Source organism: Meles meles, chromosome 3 (assembly GCF_922984935.1).
Source record: "Meles meles chromosome 3, mMelMel3.1 paternal haplotype, whole genome shotgun sequence".
Classification (NCBI taxonomy): domain Eukaryota; kingdom Metazoa; phylum Chordata; class Mammalia; order Carnivora; family Mustelidae; genus Meles; species Meles meles.
The window spans coordinates 122,200,130-122,217,436 of NC_060068.1; the positions used below are offsets into that span (position 1 = coordinate 122,200,130).

The window sequence follows — 17,307 nt, forward strand, 5'->3', positions numbered from 1 at the left end:
AGTCCATTTTGTCTATTTTTTCTTCTCTTGCTTGTGATCTTGGTGTCAGTTCTACCCACCTGATCTTTACTAATCCCCGTATACTCCTTGACATGCACTTAGGGGTCCTTGAAGCTTTTTGCAAACAAACAAACAAACAAAAAGGATGTTTAAATTATAAATATATATGGCGTGTATATATATATATGTATATATATATAATTAATATATAGTAATATATAATTTATATATAAATATGTAGTATATATATTATACATATATAATCTATAATATTTTTATACACTTATTTTTTGGGAAAATACTCACTGTGATAGAGTCCATCTTTTTCTGACTGATGATCTTTAATAATGCAAATCCCTAAAGCCTCTGAAAATACCCAGGGCTTCTCAACCCATCATTTGGTAAAAGTTTACCAAGATGATCTTACATCCTACCCAAGCCCTTAGCTCTTTGATTAGAGGCACAAAGAAGGAACACTGATGAGGAAGTTCAGGTTATTAAGGAGGATAAAAGAGATGATAATTCTGCCAGTTTGCTCCCCAGATATCTCTACCAGCGTTTTATATTAGTTTTTGCTAGGGGGAGGAGAGGTGTGACCCCAGGGTCCAGGCTTCTTGCCCTTTTGCAAATTTCCATAGAGCAGTGGTTCTCAAAGTATGGTCAGGGGACCAGCAACAGCACCCCTTGCCCCGGTGTTTGTTGGAAATGCAAATTCTTGGACCCTCCCCAGCCAGGGGTGGGGTCCAGTGACTTTTGTTGTATTAGCAGGTTCTCCAGGTGGTTCTGATGCACAGTAAAGTTTGAAGACTCCTGACATAGTGTTTTTAGCTGGTAGCACCTAGAGATTACTAGGAAAATCTTACTTGCCCAATGAGAATGGCATCCTCATCCCCTCTTTGTTCTAATTCATCATCTCTTGTGAAACGTGAGATCAGATGCTTTTGGTAACAAGTATCAGAAAATCTCAAACTAGCCTAAACAATGGAAGAAATTAATTGGCTTACATATTTTATTTGAAAAGTACAGGGGAAGGTCAGTTTTGAGGGAGATTTCGAGTGTGGCTCAGTTGTGCTGTGATTCTCTCTGCCCTCCTCTTTGTATCAGCTGTGTCTTCAACATAGGCTTCCCTCATGATTGCAAGATGGCTGCCTACAACCATCAAGGCTTTGTGCTTCCTAATTGGCTCCAGAGGGAGATACCATGGCATCCTACACCACAAAGCAGAGCTCGCTAGCTTGGCTGTGCTTAGACCAGCCCTGAGCCAGCCCGCAGGGCAAGAGGCAAAGAATTTCCCTTGAATGGGTTAGGCCTCCTTTCCCCACTGAGGATGGGTGAGTCCCACAAAAGTGAAGGAACCAATGCTGCGTATACAGGGGGTGGGAAGCCATGATACCTTGCCCTTTCGGCTATTTGCACCAAATCCACTGTTCCTCTGCTTTCCCAGCCTTTAGAGATACCGTATCCAGGGTGATCCTCTACAGCAGAAACCTATCTGTAACACTGCTTTTTTAAAACCCTCTGGTACCTTTCTCCAGACAGACACACAGAGCTTTCAGAGTCAAGTTCACATACTTGGAGATGTTCGAATTCTAGTTCCAGGTAACATTTGTGACCCCCTCTCTTCCCATCCATTTGAACTCCTTGGAACATTGTACGATTCCCCCTTCATACTCTTCCACTCTGCTTTGCCTCTGCACTTGCTGTCTGCTGCCTACAGCGTCTTTGTCCATCTTCATTTGGCAGATTTACCCTTCAAAACCAGCTCTTCTCTGGGAGACCCTTCAGGATGACCACAGGATTTTAGGTGACATAGTCACGATGTGCCTGTATTGGTCTCTGCCTGTGGTCTTGGGGTAGGGATCTGTCTGGTTCATCCTGGGTCCTCAGTCCCCAGGCTTGTTATACGCAGAGCTCAGATAGTGTTGTTTGAATACGACTTTTATGGCCCCGCTGTGCCTAGCACTGCGGAGCCCCCGGAAGACCCTCGGTTGGTGCTTATTGATGGATTAAACTGATCACAAACCTCACTTCTCCTGGTCCTGAGAAAACCCTGAGCCCCAAGTGGCTTGCTGCTCTCAAGTGAGCGTGAAGGTTGAGTTTCTGATGGTTTCAAGGAGTTGGTCCTTGGTAATTGCAGCTGTTGGAATTGGGGCTTGGTGAGGGCTTAGAGGCCTTCAGCTCTGCACCCAGGAACCCTTGATCCTGAGAAGCCTCTTTTCATCCTCGGACACAGCGAGCACAGGCCTGCTGGAGTTTCACTGGGGACAGGCATAGATCCCCCCACTTCCTGCAGCGGAATAGATGCATCTGTAGCCAGGGGCTATTTTAGGCCAGTTCTTTGCATTTAAAAAAAAAAAGTTTATTTCTAACATTTTCTATTAATTATTTTTATTAACATATAATGTATTATTTGCCCCAGGAATACAGGTCTGTGAATCATCAGGTTTACACACTTCATAGCACTCACCATAGCACATACCCTTCCCAATGTCCATAACCCAACCACCCTCCCCCCAGCAAACCTCAGTTTGTTTCCTGAGATTAAGAATCTCTTATGGTTTGTCTCCCTCCTGATCCCATCTTATTTCATTTTTTCCTTCCCTATCCCCCGAACCCCCCCACTCTGCCTCTCAAATTCCTCATATCAGGGAGATCGTATGATAATTGTCTTTCTCTGATTGACTTACTTCGCTAAGCATAATACCCTCTAGTTCCACCCACATCATTGCAAATGGCAAGATTTCATTTCTTTTGATGGCTGCATTGTATTCTATCGTATATATGAACCACATCTTCTCTATCCATTCATCTGTTGATGGACATCTAGGTTCTTTCCATAGTTTGACTATTGTGGACATTGCTGCTATAAACATTCAGGTGCACGTGTCCCTTCGGATCATTACGTTTGTATCTTTAGGGTAAATACCCAGTAGTGCGATTGTTGGGTCGTAGGGTAGCTCTATTTTCAATTTTTTGAGGAACCTCCATGCTGTTTTCCAGAGTGGCTGCACCAGCTTGCATTCCCACCAACAGTGTAGGAGGGTTCGACTTTCTCCTCATCCTCGCCAGCACCTGACATTTCCTGACTTGTTAATTTTAGTCATTCTGACTGGTGTGAGGTGATACCTCATTGTGGTTTTGATTTGTGTTTCCCTAGTGCTGAGTGATGTGGAGCACTTTTTCATGTGTCTGTTGGCCATCTGGATGTCTTCTTTGCAGAAATGTCTGTTCATGTCTTCTGCCCATTTCTTGATTGGATTATTTGTTCTTTGGGAGTTGAGTTCGATAAGTTCTTTATAGATTTTGGATACTAGCCCCTTAGCTGATATGTCATTTACAAATATCTTTCTAATATTTTTATAACCCCTATTTGCTGATTAAAATGTGGAACATACATACATGTGTAGACCACCTGTAATCCTCCTCTGGGTGTTGACATATGTGCTTCCATTCTGTTTTCTAGGCATGCATATTTAGTGACTTCCTAAGGTCGTGAGATGCCTATTTTATTTTTATTTGTCATTATTTTATTAATTGGGATTATTTTGTTAACTAAACCCCATGCATTTCTTTTTCTTTATTTTTTAAAAGACTTTTATTTATTTATTTGACAGAGAGAGAGAGACAGTGAGAAAGGGAAGACAAGCAGGGGGACTGGGAGAGGGAGAAGCAGGCTTCCTTCTGAATAGGGAGCCCGATGTGGGAATCGATCCCAGGATCTTGGGATCATGACCAGAGCTGAAGGCAGACACACAATGACTGAGCCACCCAGACACCCCAACATTTCTTTTTTTTTTTTTTTTATTAAGATTTTATGTATTTATTTGAGAGAGAGAGAGAGTGAAAACATGAGCAGGGTGAGGGGCAGAGGGAGAAGCAGGCTCCCTGCTGAGGAGGAAAACCGCTGTGGGGCTTGATCCCAGGACTCCCAGATCGTGACCTAAGCCGAAGGTAGACGCTTAATGACTGAGCCACCCAGGCGCCGCTGCTGCCGTCTTTTTTCTTCTTCCTCTTCTTATTTACCTTTATTTATTTATTTTTAAAGATTTTATTTATTTGACAGGCAGAGATCACAAGTAGGCAGAGAGGCAGGCAGAGAGAGATAGAGGGGGAAGCAGGCTCCCCACAGAGCAGAGAGCCTAATGTGGGGCTTGATCCCAGGACCCTGGGATCATGACCTGAGCCGAAGGCAGAGGTTTTAACTCACTGAGCCACCCAGGCACCCCTTATTTCTTTTTTAAAAAGATTTTATTAGAGAGTGGGTGTACGCATGAGTGAGGGTGGGAGGGTGGAGTGATGGGGAGTGATGGGGAGCCCGATGGAGAGGCAGAGGGGAAGGAAGAAGCAAATTCCCTGGTGAGCAGGGATCCTGATGTGAGGCTCGATCCCAGGACCCCAGGATCATGACCTGAGCCAAAAACAGACACCCAACCGACTGAGCCACCCAGGTGCTCCAAACCCCATGCAGTTCTGTAGAAGTCCCCTGCAGCCTTGTCACTGACAAGCTGGAAGCTAGAGCATTAAGATCCATACAATGGGGAGGCTCCAGAGTGGCTCATTTGTTAGGTGTGTCTGCCTGCGGGTCAGGTCATGATACCTGGGTCCTGGGATTGAGCCCTGCATTGGGCTCCTTGCTTGGCAGGAAGCTTGCTTCTCCCTCTCCCACTCTCCCAGCTTGTATTCCCGCCCTCGCTGTGTCTCTCTCTGTCAAATAAATAAAAATAAAATCTTTTTTTTTTTTAAAAGAAAAGATCCATATAATGAACCTAGTAAGAACTATGTTATGAACGGGACCTTTTTTTTTTGTTTGTTTGTTATCACATCGAGGCACTAAGATGTGCAATTTTTTCAAGCCAAAAGGATGGGAGAAGAGAAGAAGGGGGGGGTGGGAGAAAACCCAGACCATATTTTGCTCTATGTGAGAGGATAGTCAGGCAGTATTTACATGAAAGTTAATGGGCTATCACTGTAACACATGCGTGATTAATATCAAGGAATGCTGTTCTTTCAGATTTCGGCAGGGTGGTCATCAGAACACTTTATTGGGGTCCATATGCAAGTTGTGAAATATCATGGGTTTAATCCTAGCATGGAGCCAAAAGCTGATACCTTTATTCTCGGGAATAAAACCAAAGATAAGCTCAGAGCTTCTCAGCAGCCAAAGCTATCTGTCAATCAATCAGTCTGTCGATCAGTCAGTAAATTTTTAAAAATTACAAAAGGGAAGTGCATGGGGTCATGGAGCTCTTGAACTGCGGAAGAGGGAAGGATTGGGAGGACGCTCAAGCTCTCCTAGTGCTGAACCCTGGAGAAAATGGTCAGAGGGACCTTGTGCAAGGATATTGTGTAAGGGAACGTTTTACTAACAGAGGCAGGAAGTGCCCGGGTTTGGCCACCGCTTGTGCTGACTCTTGATGGTAACAGTGGGCATGCGGATGGGTTGTAGTTCTAGGAAGGCATAGATTTGTGGGAAACCTGAGTAACAAGGTCTGAGTGTGACAATGGCTGGTGGTTTTGTTTGCGAGAGATTCAACAGGAAAGAGCATGTTGGTTGCTGTGGCTTGGTTGTTGTGTTTTCGTGTCGAGAACTCATTTAACAGCCTTGACGTTGGAGGTAGAAGTGATTAGTGCCATTTTACAGATGAAATTGAGGCTCGGGGAGATTCAGTCACTTAATCAGGGTCACAGAGCCAATTAAGAGGCAGGACTTGAATTCAAGTCCATGTTGGCCTGTTCAACTGCAGGCTTTTGGAGAAGGGGAAAGTGCCTGAGCCTGCGTGGAGGCGCACTGTGTGGGCGGAGTTGGGCCTGTTCCCTAAACACCACCTCATCCAGTCCTTGCCATCCCTTGGGTGATCCCGAGTATCTTCCCATTCTGCAGAGGGGTCATTACCCAAGGGCACACATAGTAAGGGCTGGAGAGGCAGAGCAGGGGCTCCTGACCTGGCTTTGGTGGTAGCCAGGGCTGGTGGCCTAGAGGAACTTCAATGTTCGAGAATTCAGTAGAACTACATGCAAACACATGTTCCTGTTTGCGTTATTCTGGGTGAGAAGAGAGAGGATACCCTTCATGCAATTTCAAAAACCAACACAAGAACAGAAAAATCCCAGACATTTGAGCTCAAGGAAGGAGTCCTAGAAACAGTACTGACTGAGCCCCATCTGGGTCTCTGTCACCCAGCAAGGCTTGAATGACCTGTCATTCTGGTCGGGTTTGGGTGCGTAAACCCCCATCATACAGGCTGCTTGGATAGTAAGTAGTTTTGCCTAATGACCATTTTGCTTCTTTTCCACATTGCCTTTCATGGCTAGGGCTGGACTTTTCTAGTAGTTAGTAGGATTTTTTTTTTTTTTTTGCCTGTGGAGCTGAGAATTATTGAAAGGCAGAACAAGAGGCAGTCCTGCAAGAGGTCTGTGCCTGTGTCTGGGTCACGTCTGTTCCCTGACCGCTGGGAACACGTCTAGTTGGTGGTTGGTTAAATGAAACAGTAAATGAATGAATGAATGAATGAGTGAGTGGGAGAAAGAAATACCTCATCTCACTGTTCTGGGTTGTAGGACATTAATCATCTCTGATGGCTTTTTTCCAGGGTCACTGTAGTGTTAGAAGTTCCTGGGGAGTACTGGCCAGGCATGACTGGAGTCACCCTGGGCGCCTCAGAGGTCACATCCTTCCTTCCTGGCAGGAGGTGGTGTGAGAGCTGGCAGTGTCCCCGTACGTGGCTCTCTCCCCTGGCGTGGAGCCTCCCGCAGCAGAGTGCAGACCTGTCTCCTGGAGGCCCAGCCCTATGTTGTTACCCCCAGTATCTTGTACCCTAAGGTCTCTGACCCCCTCTTTTTTTTTTTTTTTTTTTTTTTTTTAAGATTTTATTTCTTTGTCAGAGAGGGAGAGCTATGGAGAGCACAAGCAGGGGGAATGGCAGGCACAGGGAGAAGCAGGCTCCCCACTGAGCCAGGAGCCCGGTGTGGGACCCGATTCCAGGACCCTGGTACTGTGACCTGAGCTGAAGGCAGCTGTTTAACTGACTAAGCCACCCAGGTGCCCCTCTCCATGACCCCCTTCTTGACCTGCTATGGTTTCTTGCATCCAGATGTGGCCCATCCCCCAAATATAGCCCAGTAAATGGGGCCCGGTTAAGAGCCATGTTATCAATGGCCGCATCTTCCGGCTGAGAAAATTTGCTCCATTGAAGTCACTTGCCCAAAGCCGTAGCTAGCGAACGGTGGCCCAGGGATGTGGGTCCAGCCCTGCATCACTGCATCGGTGTATTAACATTGCTGGGAAGTCTCTGGAAGGTCTGCCACAAGCTGGAGACTCATGGAAACACTGAGGCCACTCCTCCCTCCTCTGACTGGAGAGCGGCTCTGGCCCAGCGGGTATGGTTGCGGTTTTCTTTTCCATTGCGAGAACGACGGGCCCCACTGCACGGTGCCTGCCTCTGCCAAGTGAAGTTGGAGGGACTTTGCAAGCAAGCAGGGCCAGGGCCTGGAAGTGGGGAGGAGATTTCAGGAATGTCTGCTCTACTTGGTGAGGCTCTTGCCCTTCCCCACCTACTTGCTTCCATCATCTCAGGAAGAAACAGCATCTTTGCACATGGGATAGGAGCCCAGGGTAAGCGAGAAAGAGCGAGGATGGGAGAGAGCCAGAGAGGGGGGCCTGGCTTGGCACCAATGGCACTTTGCAGTCTTCTTGTCCTTCTCTGGCTCCTGTGCTGGCTGGGAGCCCCTTGAGGGCCTGGGTCTGGTTGTTCTCTGGGGCCTGCTACCTACTGGGTGTGTGATGAATGAAGGAACGCATGTATAAATGAATGACCGGGGGAGTTAGGACACCTGTCTAGTGCAGGACTTGCCACTAAATAATCTGTGGCCTTGGTCAGTCCCATCCCCTTTCTGGGCCTGGATTTCTGCACCTGAGCTGGTCTTCAAGGCGCCGGTGTTCTGGTGTTCCAAGCCAGTGAGGGCCCTGGCCTCCAGAAGATGGAGGAGAGGCAAGGGATGAGTGCTGGGATTCCACAAGGGCTCAGCCGGCTTGGATGTGGGCAGAGGGGTCCTCTGAGACTACTGGTTATGCAGCTTAGGAAGTGGGGAGCTGGCAGGTGGGGACATAGGAGGAGGGCAGGCCGGAGGAGCAGGGAGGGGGCAGTTCTGTGGGAAATGCTGTTTGTAGCAGCTGTGGGTTTCCACGGCAACTTTTTTTTTTCCCCCTGAAAAATGCCCAGCAACAGCTCTGGATTATAGAGCCTCCTGTGCGGGTTGGGGTCAGATTAGGGGAATGTAGACTGGACAGGCCCTGGGGCAGGAGGAGGAAAGGCTGGCTAGCCAGGGCATTGGTGCTGCCGGATCCTGCCAGGACTGGGGTTGAGTTCTGGGCTGTGTGTACCGCTCATTGTTACTTTGCCTTGTGTCTTCTGCAGATCATGATCGAGTTCTGTCCTGGGGGAGCCGTGGACGCCATCATGCTGGGTGAGTCTTCCTTGACCCAGTGCAGCGGTGCTGGGGCGGGCTCTGGAGCCCTCGGCTGGGACTGATGTCTTTCATTCCCTTCTCCCCAGCAAGTCAAATGGCCTGTTTGAGTACCTTATGCTTGGTCCCCTTTTGGAAACAGGGGCTCGGTTCTTGGAGAGAATGCAGGTGCTCATTAGAAAACCAGCTCTTCCTGTTCAAAAAGAAAGCCTTGTGTCCTTGAGCTGGTCACTTACCCCCTCAAGCCTTGTTGGCCATAAGATGGGTGTGCCCCACCCCACAGCACCCTTAGGAGGTAAAAAATGAGACACCTGAGGGAGGTTCTTTGAAAAATGAGGCTCCCCGCCCATTTTGTAAGAGCTTAATGGGGATGTTACGGGGTTTTGATATCCCAGACAAGCTTGAACAGTTGTGAATAGTCACCGTGTGACAGAGACTGGTGGGTGCTTTTGTGTACAGGATCCAAGTGTTTCTGTTTTATTCCTGACCAGATTGACACTTTAGAGGGGTTAAGGGGCTGGCTGAGAGTCCCACAGCAGGACTGAATGGGAGCCTGGGTCTTGCCGGCCTGGTGGGCAGTGAGTGAGGAGAGGCCGGGGTCCTGGGGCCCCAGAACATTGAGAGTCAGGCCCAGGCTTGTGAGGCGGCTCTGGAGAGGGGAGATTTTCTGTATAACATAGCACCGTTCAGCCACTCTTTTGGTATATTTCCCCCGAGTTCATCTCAGGAATCTCCTGGGTTTGTGGCAGCCCTTCCCAGAGCTCTGGAAATGCTGGCCTTCCTTGCAGGGCCCCTTACCACTCCCAGGGGTCTTGGGGAGGTGGTGACAGTGGGTGACTGGATGTGAGTACTTATGATATGGCCTTTAGGTGTTCCTTCTCTCAGCAGAGACTGCCTTTGAAGATTTTCATTGTTCTAGGTAGAATTTAACAAAATATAAACGGTGGTCTTGTATGAGTTGAGACTCTACATTATAAGGTGATCAAAGAATGTTTAAATTGGTTTAGTGGGGAAAAAAGGTGGGAGATGTGGGGGGTGAATTAATTTGCACAAATAACTAGAAAGTTAAAGGGTTTCTGGGTCAGGCATAGGTTGATCTAGGAGTTCTTTTTCTGTTGTTTATTTTGTTTGTGTGTGTGTGGGGGGGTGGTTAACGTTCTCAGAAGAACTTGGTTTCTTTCTCTAACTCTTGGCCCCACTTTCCTCTGTGTTGGTCCCATTCTCATGATGGCTTTCTGTTCATGGTGACAAGGTGGCTGTAGGAGCTCCAGCAATCATATCTGGATTCTAAACAACAGGATAGAAAAAGGGAGGGGGGGGGTCCAACTTGACAAACACACATCCCATTTCCACTTTTTACAGGAGCTGTTACAGAAGCCACACATGACACTTCCATTTACATCCATTGGCCAGATCATAACAGCACATAGCTGGAAGAGAGACTGGGAAATGTGGTCTTCTTGCTGGGTGGCCATGTGTCCAGATACTAAAAAAGAAGGGCAGAATGGGAGCCATGTAACAGCTTCGGCCTCTCCAGGTTTACAGCTTAGCTCAGTGAGGCCTGCGGGAGAATGTCAGAGATGGAAGAGGCATTTATACATACCAAGTCCTTGACCTCATTCATAAGTGGGGCAGGACCCACTAATTATGAATGAGCTGTGGCTCAGCCTGCAGGCTCTTTCACTCTCTTGCTCCCTGTTTCAGTTCTCCTGGTGGATCTGACTGCTCCAGCCCCGGGTGGTTTTTCTCCCTGTTGGTGGCAGCAGTTAAAGGAACATTGCCACCGGCGTTCTAGAAGTCAAGGTGGAAGAAGAGAAGGTGGGATGGTGAGAGCTGACAAGATGAGACCTGGCCCTGGTTGCAGCTTGTGTGATGAGGAGTGGACTCTCCCACAAATGCCTGCCCTGCTTAGAGGGACTTTCTGCCCTTAGTATCTCCCCGTCACCCTGCAGAGTCACACAGAGTGATGAGCCTGGGCTTGGGGTCCAAGAGACCTGGGGTTCATTCTAGGTTCCTCTGCGGGGTAGCTGTGGGGCGCTGGGCTGGCCCCTTTGCTAGACGAGGGGAATACGCACGGTATGTCACTGTATGGCCCCTGTAGTTAGTTAACACCCAGTGTTTGCTCTGATCTGCCTGGCCTTGCTTTGCCAGCTCTTAAACATTTGGCTCTCAGCCTTCCTCGGGAGGAGGGGGGTTTGTGGGAGGGACTGGCTGGGGTTTCAAACAGACCTAGGATTCATCTGCAGTGTTGCAGATTTTTTTAATAGGAAGAAAATATTCATGTATTGCTGTGTAATCAAAAATTAATCTGAAGAATTTATCTGTATGATCCCAATTATGTGACATTCTAGAGGAGGCAAGACAATGGGGACAGAAATCAAAGTAATGACAGCTCAGGGGCTGGAGATGGGGGTGAAGTGTTGATCACACACAGATTTGGGCGAGTGATGGAAACATTCTGTATCTGAATCCTGGTGGTGGTTACGTGACTAGATATGTTTGTCCAAATTCGTAGAATTGTACATCTAAACAAAAATGAATTTTACTGTCGATGAATTCTATCACAGCAGATTGGGCTTAAAAAAGGCCTATCTAACTCTGAAAAACAACCTGAGGGTTTTGAAGGGTCGGGGGTGGGAGGTTGGGGAATAGGTGGTGGGTAATAGGGAGGGCACGTATTGCATGGAGCACTGGGTGTTGTGCAAAAACAATGAATACTGTTACGCTGAAAAAATAAATAAATTTAAATACTGAAAAAAAAAAAAAAAGGCCTATCTACCCTACCGTACTGGGTCACTGTGAAGATTAAATGAAAGAATGCATCGAATCCCTAGCTCCATGCCTGGTACATTGGTAAAGGCGCAGAAAATGGTGACCCTGGGGCCATCACCATCATCAGCACCCCCACCACCACTGCTTATCTGATTTCATTTATGTAAGAAATCAACCGCGAGCAAGTCACATTTTGACATCTAAAAAAATTGCAAAAAAATTGACATCTAAAAATAATCTCAGGACCAGTGTAACAATAATTCCCTCTTACTGACTCCTTTGTGCTGAGGAGTGACCATGCTTTATGGCTGGGGCCCTGCCTACCTCGCTTGTCAGCATCCCATTTTACGGATTAGATGAAGGCCCAGATGTGTGGAGCACTTTCGAGAAACCATATAGCTAATAAGGGGCAGTGCCTCGGTTCAGGCTCAGACTGGGTGGTCCTGATGCGGCCCCCCACAGGTCTTGGTCTGTCCATGATTTGCGGGGACATGGGAGTTAAGGATGACGCCACAGGGAGGGACAGGAGTTATATAGACCCCAGAGAGGGACCCGTGGTAGGGTCTGGGGCCAGGCTTCCCAGGGCAATGCTGCTGGCTCCTCCAGCCTGTCTGGTGTATTTTCCCCAAGCCTGCGGAACCGGTCCTGGAGCATTTCTGGCCAGATGTGGTAGCGGGAGGAGACAGAAGGGGGAGTGCTCTTTTAGTCAGGGGGAGGTCCGGCAGCAGTGCCCTGGCTGACTGGCCTGGAGCCTGTGGCCCGAGGACCCCGCAGGCAGGGCAGTGGAGACTCACTTCAGCACAGGTGGCTTGATGGAAACAAGCACTAAGTAATCACAATGACCAGCAGGTCAGTGAGCTCAGGGTGTGGACCTCGAGTCTTCTCATGCCCTCCCTCTCTTTCCACCCACTCAGTCCCCCTTCTGTGGTTCCCACCTCCCTCAGCCATTGGGTGGGGAATGCTTCCTCTCTGAAGCCTTGGCTGGACCACCATGATGGCCCCCGGCCGAGCTCCCTGCCTGCTCTTGCTCCCCTGCAAGCTCTTCCCTCAACCCTGCTAAAGAGAATTTCTTTTTTTTTTTTTTTTTTTAAGATTTTATTTATTTATTTGACAGACAGAGATTTCAAGTAGGCAGAGAAGCAGGCAGAGAGAGAGAGGAGGAAGCAGGCTCCCCGCCGAGCAGAGAACCCGATGAGGGGCCCGATCCCAGGACCCTGGGATCATGACCCGAGCCGAAGGCAGAGGCATTAACCCACTGAGCCACCCAGGCGCCCCACTAAGGAGAATTTCTTAAATGCAAGAATCAGATTGTCTCTGCCTGCTTAGAAAGCCTCCCCTGGACTGCCCATCGCATTTCAATTAAAGTGTAGCCTTCAGAGATAGCCTTTGGGGTTCTGTACAATCAGGCCCTTCCGACCTCTGACTTCGATTCACTTTCTGCTTACCTTCCCCTTCAGTCAAAAATTAAGAGACTATTATTTTAAAAAATCATGACATAAACATTGGAGATGATAAAGCATTTTGTACTCAAATGTTTTATGTTTCTATTAGTTTAAAAAATTGTTACTCCTGTTTATGTGCTGTGCATATAAAAGTTTAATCTTCCTATTAGGAAGAAGAAACATTAAAAAAAAAAGGGTCCTTTGCACATCCAGTGCCCCTTGTGTGGAAAACTGTGGCCCCCACCTGCTCAGAGAAGGGCCCTAAGGGTCTCTAAATGGACACTGGGATGTGCTGCTGTGCGTGTGTCTCCCCGACCAGCACAGAGAGGCTCTTGATGACAGCCTTCCCACCAGCCCTTCTCCTCCCAACTCCACCAGCAGCCAGCACACATTTCTTCAACACCAGCCCGTGTCAGCCTCCAGGCCTTTGCTTCTGCTGCTTCCTTGACCTGGAATGCCCTGGAAGACTTGGAATGCCCTAGCCCCACCTTTTCGCCTCTCAAACACCTGTTCTTCCTACAAGACACAGCTTGAATGCCCTTACTTCTGGGGAGCCCACTCATTCCCAGGCAGAAGGGCTTGCTGCCCAGCCTGCCTGTCCCCAGCCCCCATTCAAATCCCACTCTGTTCCGAGCTTGGCTCGCCATTCCCGTGGCCCTCTCAGTGTCCCTGCGCCAAGCGTGGAGCCTGACACGGAGTGAGTTTCCCTCACTGCCCGGTTGCAGAAGGGATCTTGCCTCTTGGAAGGGTTTCGTTTATGAACCGGAGCTCTGAAGCAGGCTGGCTGGCTTGAATCTACATCTGTGAATTTCTACCTATGTGACCTTGAGCAAGTGTGTTGATTTCTCTGAGCCTTGGCTTCTTCATCTGTCAGCCGAGGTAATGACCATGCCTGCTCCATAGGGTGACAATGAGGACAAAATAGGTAACATGGGAAGTGCTTGGAAGTGAACTTGGTACATGGCCAGTGCTCCGTGATGCTTGCTGCTTTTGTATTTCTTGGACCTGGCACGAGCCTGACATGCAGCCTGCCTGCAGCGAGTGTGTGCTGAGTTGACAGTGGTTCTCCTCTCTTTCCAGAGCTAGACAGAGGCCTCACGGAGCCCCAGATTCAGGTGGTTTGCCGCCAGATGCTAGAAGCCCTCAACTTTCTGCACGGCAAGAAGATCATCCACCGGGACCTGAAAGCTGGCAATGTGCTGATGACCCTCGAGGGAGACATCAGGCTGGGTAAGGGGTATCTGTGGGTGAGGAGGGGAAAGCAGACCCCACAGTGCCTGCTGGGAGTCATCAGCCAAGCCTCTGCGGGCAGGAGGGAGTGTGTGTGAGATCCTCACACCCCTGGTGGCCCAGGCTGTCTTACCTGCCCTGGGCCACAGAGTGCAGACTGGTCCCATTGGCTCAGTCTAACCCCCTGGTTCTCAACTGAGGGCGATTTTGTCCCCCAGGGATGTTTGGCAGTGTCTACAGCCATCTTTGTTTGTTACAGCTAGGGCTAGGGGAGACTTCTGGCATCTGGTGCGTAGGGGCAAGTGATACTTGATGTCCTGCAGTGCACAGGACAGCCCCTTGCCACACAGGGATCCGGCTGGTGAGGCTGGCTTGTGAGACTGGCTTGCACTGTGGTCTGACCCTTTTGGTCCTGCTAATGATCAAGAGAATTTGAGTGAGTGCGATGGACAGAGGGATGAGTCCGCCTCCATTCACAGATAGAAAATAGTACATCAGACTTGAGCTTTTTAAAATACATATAAAATGTATCATCTTAGTTTTTTCTTAAGTACACAGATCAGGGGCATTAAGTACATTCACGCTGTTGGTCAACCATCACCAGCATCCGTCTCCAGAAACTTGCCATCATCCTAAACGGAAACACTGTCCCCATTAAACACTCAGCCCCACCCAAGCCCCAGCCCCTGGCAGCCTCCATTCTGCTTTCCGTGTCAGATTTTGACCACTCTGGGGACCTCATGTAAGTGCAGTCATTTGTGCTTTGGTGTCTGGTGTATTTCACTCAGCATCCTCTCCTCAGGGTTCATCCCTGTTGTAGCAGCTGTCAGAAGTTTTGTTTCTCATACTTTAAGAAAATTTTTTTTTAAGTTTTATTTATTTACTTGAGAGGGAGTGAGAACGATAGAGGTCACGGAAGAATAGGGAGAAGCTGACTTGCTGCCGAGTGGGGAGCCTGATGTGGGGCTCCATCCCAGGACCCTGAGATCATGACCCGAGCCAAAGGCAGATGCTTAACCGACTGAGCCACCCAGGCATCCTTATACTTTTTTTTTTTTTAACCAAAATAACACACACATGCTTCCTTGTTCCCACTACCACCTTCCCACTACCATCCATTTCCAGGGATGACACTTTTAACTCTTTTCATGTTTCCTCTTGCATTGATAAATAATGTGCTTGTCATGCTTTTTCTTAAGTAATGATTTTTATTGTGTGATGAAAAAATAATGAAGGTTTATTATATAAAATTTACATAGTACAGGAAGGCTTAGAGGGGAAAGCCAGGAAGTACCTCCAATCTCATTATCTAGTTGTTGGTACTGGTGGTCATCCCAGATAAGGTCTGCGTCTCTGCCAGTGGGAGGATGTTCAGAGAGGTGTTGGCAGTGGTATTAATGGCAGAGAGAGGATACGTTCTTGTACTGGAGGATGTTCAGAGAGGTGTTGGCAGTGGTATTAATGGCAGAGAGAGGATACATTCTTGTTTACCGGTGGACTGCATTCCACTCTATTTTCTAGTAATTCCTTCCTGATAGCTAAAGCATTCATTCATCTGCACGTCCCCACCCCTCAACCCTGTCCTTCCAACATCGGAGTATCACTGTTGTCGTTCCTCTAGTGGAACCTTTGTGGCTTTGAGGAACATTTGAATTCTGTCAAGAATTATGACAAACTGCACTGGTGTTGAGTCTGTGTGAGGGAGGACTACAGGGATAGGCATGAGGGTTGGCAAAGAATGGTACACTACAACCAAGGGTATCTTCTCTTGCAAGAGGGCAGCTCCCAGCACCCTTGCTTGGAGGGCTCTGAAGCTCAGATAGGGTGGTGACCTGCCTTGGGTCACAGAGCTAAGCAAGGATAGAGCCAGAGCTGATCCCAGGGCCACTGGCTCACTTCTCAGGTATGGCCCACATCAGTGCACTCACGTCCGTGTATACTTGGAGCGGATGGATGGGTTAGGGAAGGGCTGGGCTGTACAAAATGTACGCAAGGCTGGTAGGTTCTCAGATTTAGTACATTTTAGTGCTTTGGAGGCTTCGACACTCAGATTGCTGGGTACAACCCAGGCTTTCTGTCTGGGGTGGGGCCCAAGAACTTGCCTTCCTTTCCTCCCCTTTCCTCTTCTTTTAAGATTTATTTATCTATTTGAGAGAGAAAAAAAAAAAACATGTTGGGGGAGAGGCAGAGGGAGAGAAACTTCAAGCAGACTCCCTGCTGGGGGCGGAGCTGGGCGTAGGGCTCCATCCCACCACCCATGAGATCATGACCTGAGCTGAAGCCAAGAGTTGGATGCTGCACTGACTGAGCCCCCCCAGGCATCCCAGAACTTGCATTTTTTTTTTTTTCAACATTTCTTTCCTTCCTTCCTTATGAGCTGGGACCAGGGGCTGGGCAGAGGGAGAGGAAAGAAAGAATCTCAAGGAGGCTGACGCAGGCTTGACCCCAGGACCCTGAGATCATGACCTGAGTCAACATCAGGAGTGGATGCTTAATCAACTGAGCTACCCAGGCACCCCAGAACTTGCATTCTAATAAGCTCCCACTTGCAGCTGATAATGGGAGCACACTTTGATAACCACTGCTTTCACCCCCCACTATCCAAAGAGCAGCATCAGCATTAGCTGGGAGCTTGTTAGAAATGCTCTGTCATCCAGAGGGTATGGTTGGTTCCGTCTCGAAACCAGCAGTATGAAGAAGTTTCTCATATCGGGCACTAGGGGGTTGCACTCTGTTCTGTGTCCCGAAGGCTGGAAACCCTGATGCATGGAGGGTCTGTGCCTTCTGGGGTTCAGCTCACATCCATGTGGCTGTTCTCCCTCCTTGTTCGTTCTTTTACTGGGAATGGTTAAGAGCATGCACTCTGTAGTCGGAGAGTCCAGAGTTCAAATCCCAAGTCTGCCTCTAGGTCTGTGACCTTGGAAAACTCACTTAACCATGCTGTTTTTCCATTTTCTTATCTGCAAAATGAGATGATGATAGAATGATAGATGTCTGTCACAGGGTCAGGAGGCCAGTTACAAGAAAGTACATGTGTAAAGCCCTCTGTAAAGTCCATCTGTAATTTACTATTGTTTCTTTTAGTGTCTGCTGTGTGCCGAGCCCTGTGCTGGGCGGGGAGGGGAATGAGACCCTAGTCCTTCTGCTACTGCAGAGTTCTCAGGCAGTGGGGAGGTAGATGGGAGCATCAGGGCTGGGGAGGGCTGGGGAGGGAGATGGTGCTGGGGTAGGAAGTGTAGGGAGAGGACTGATCTGTTCTTCCAAGAACCTGGGCCTGGAGGTTTGGGTTTAGAAGAGACTTTGAGGGGAGGATGGCTTGAGCCGAGTTATGAAAGGTGGATAAGTATTTGCCAGGTAAACCAGATTGGGCAGGGGAGCCCAGGAAGAGGAAGCCTGGTGG

At 48.5% G+C, this 17,307-nt stretch overlaps 1 protein-coding gene across 1 annotated transcript in view; it reads left to right on the forward strand.

Moving 5' to 3' along the window:
• Positions 1–17,307, forward strand: part of STK10 (serine/threonine kinase 10) — a 122,733-nt gene that overhangs the window by 45,847 nt on the left and 59,579 nt on the right. The window contains exons 3-4 of the mRNA XM_045999580.1: positions 8,415–8,463; positions 13,758–13,907. Coding sequence (XP_045855536.1) covers positions 8,415–8,463; positions 13,758–13,907 — 199 coding nt within the window. The remainder of the gene's footprint in view (positions 1–8,414; positions 8,464–13,757; positions 13,908–17,307) is intronic.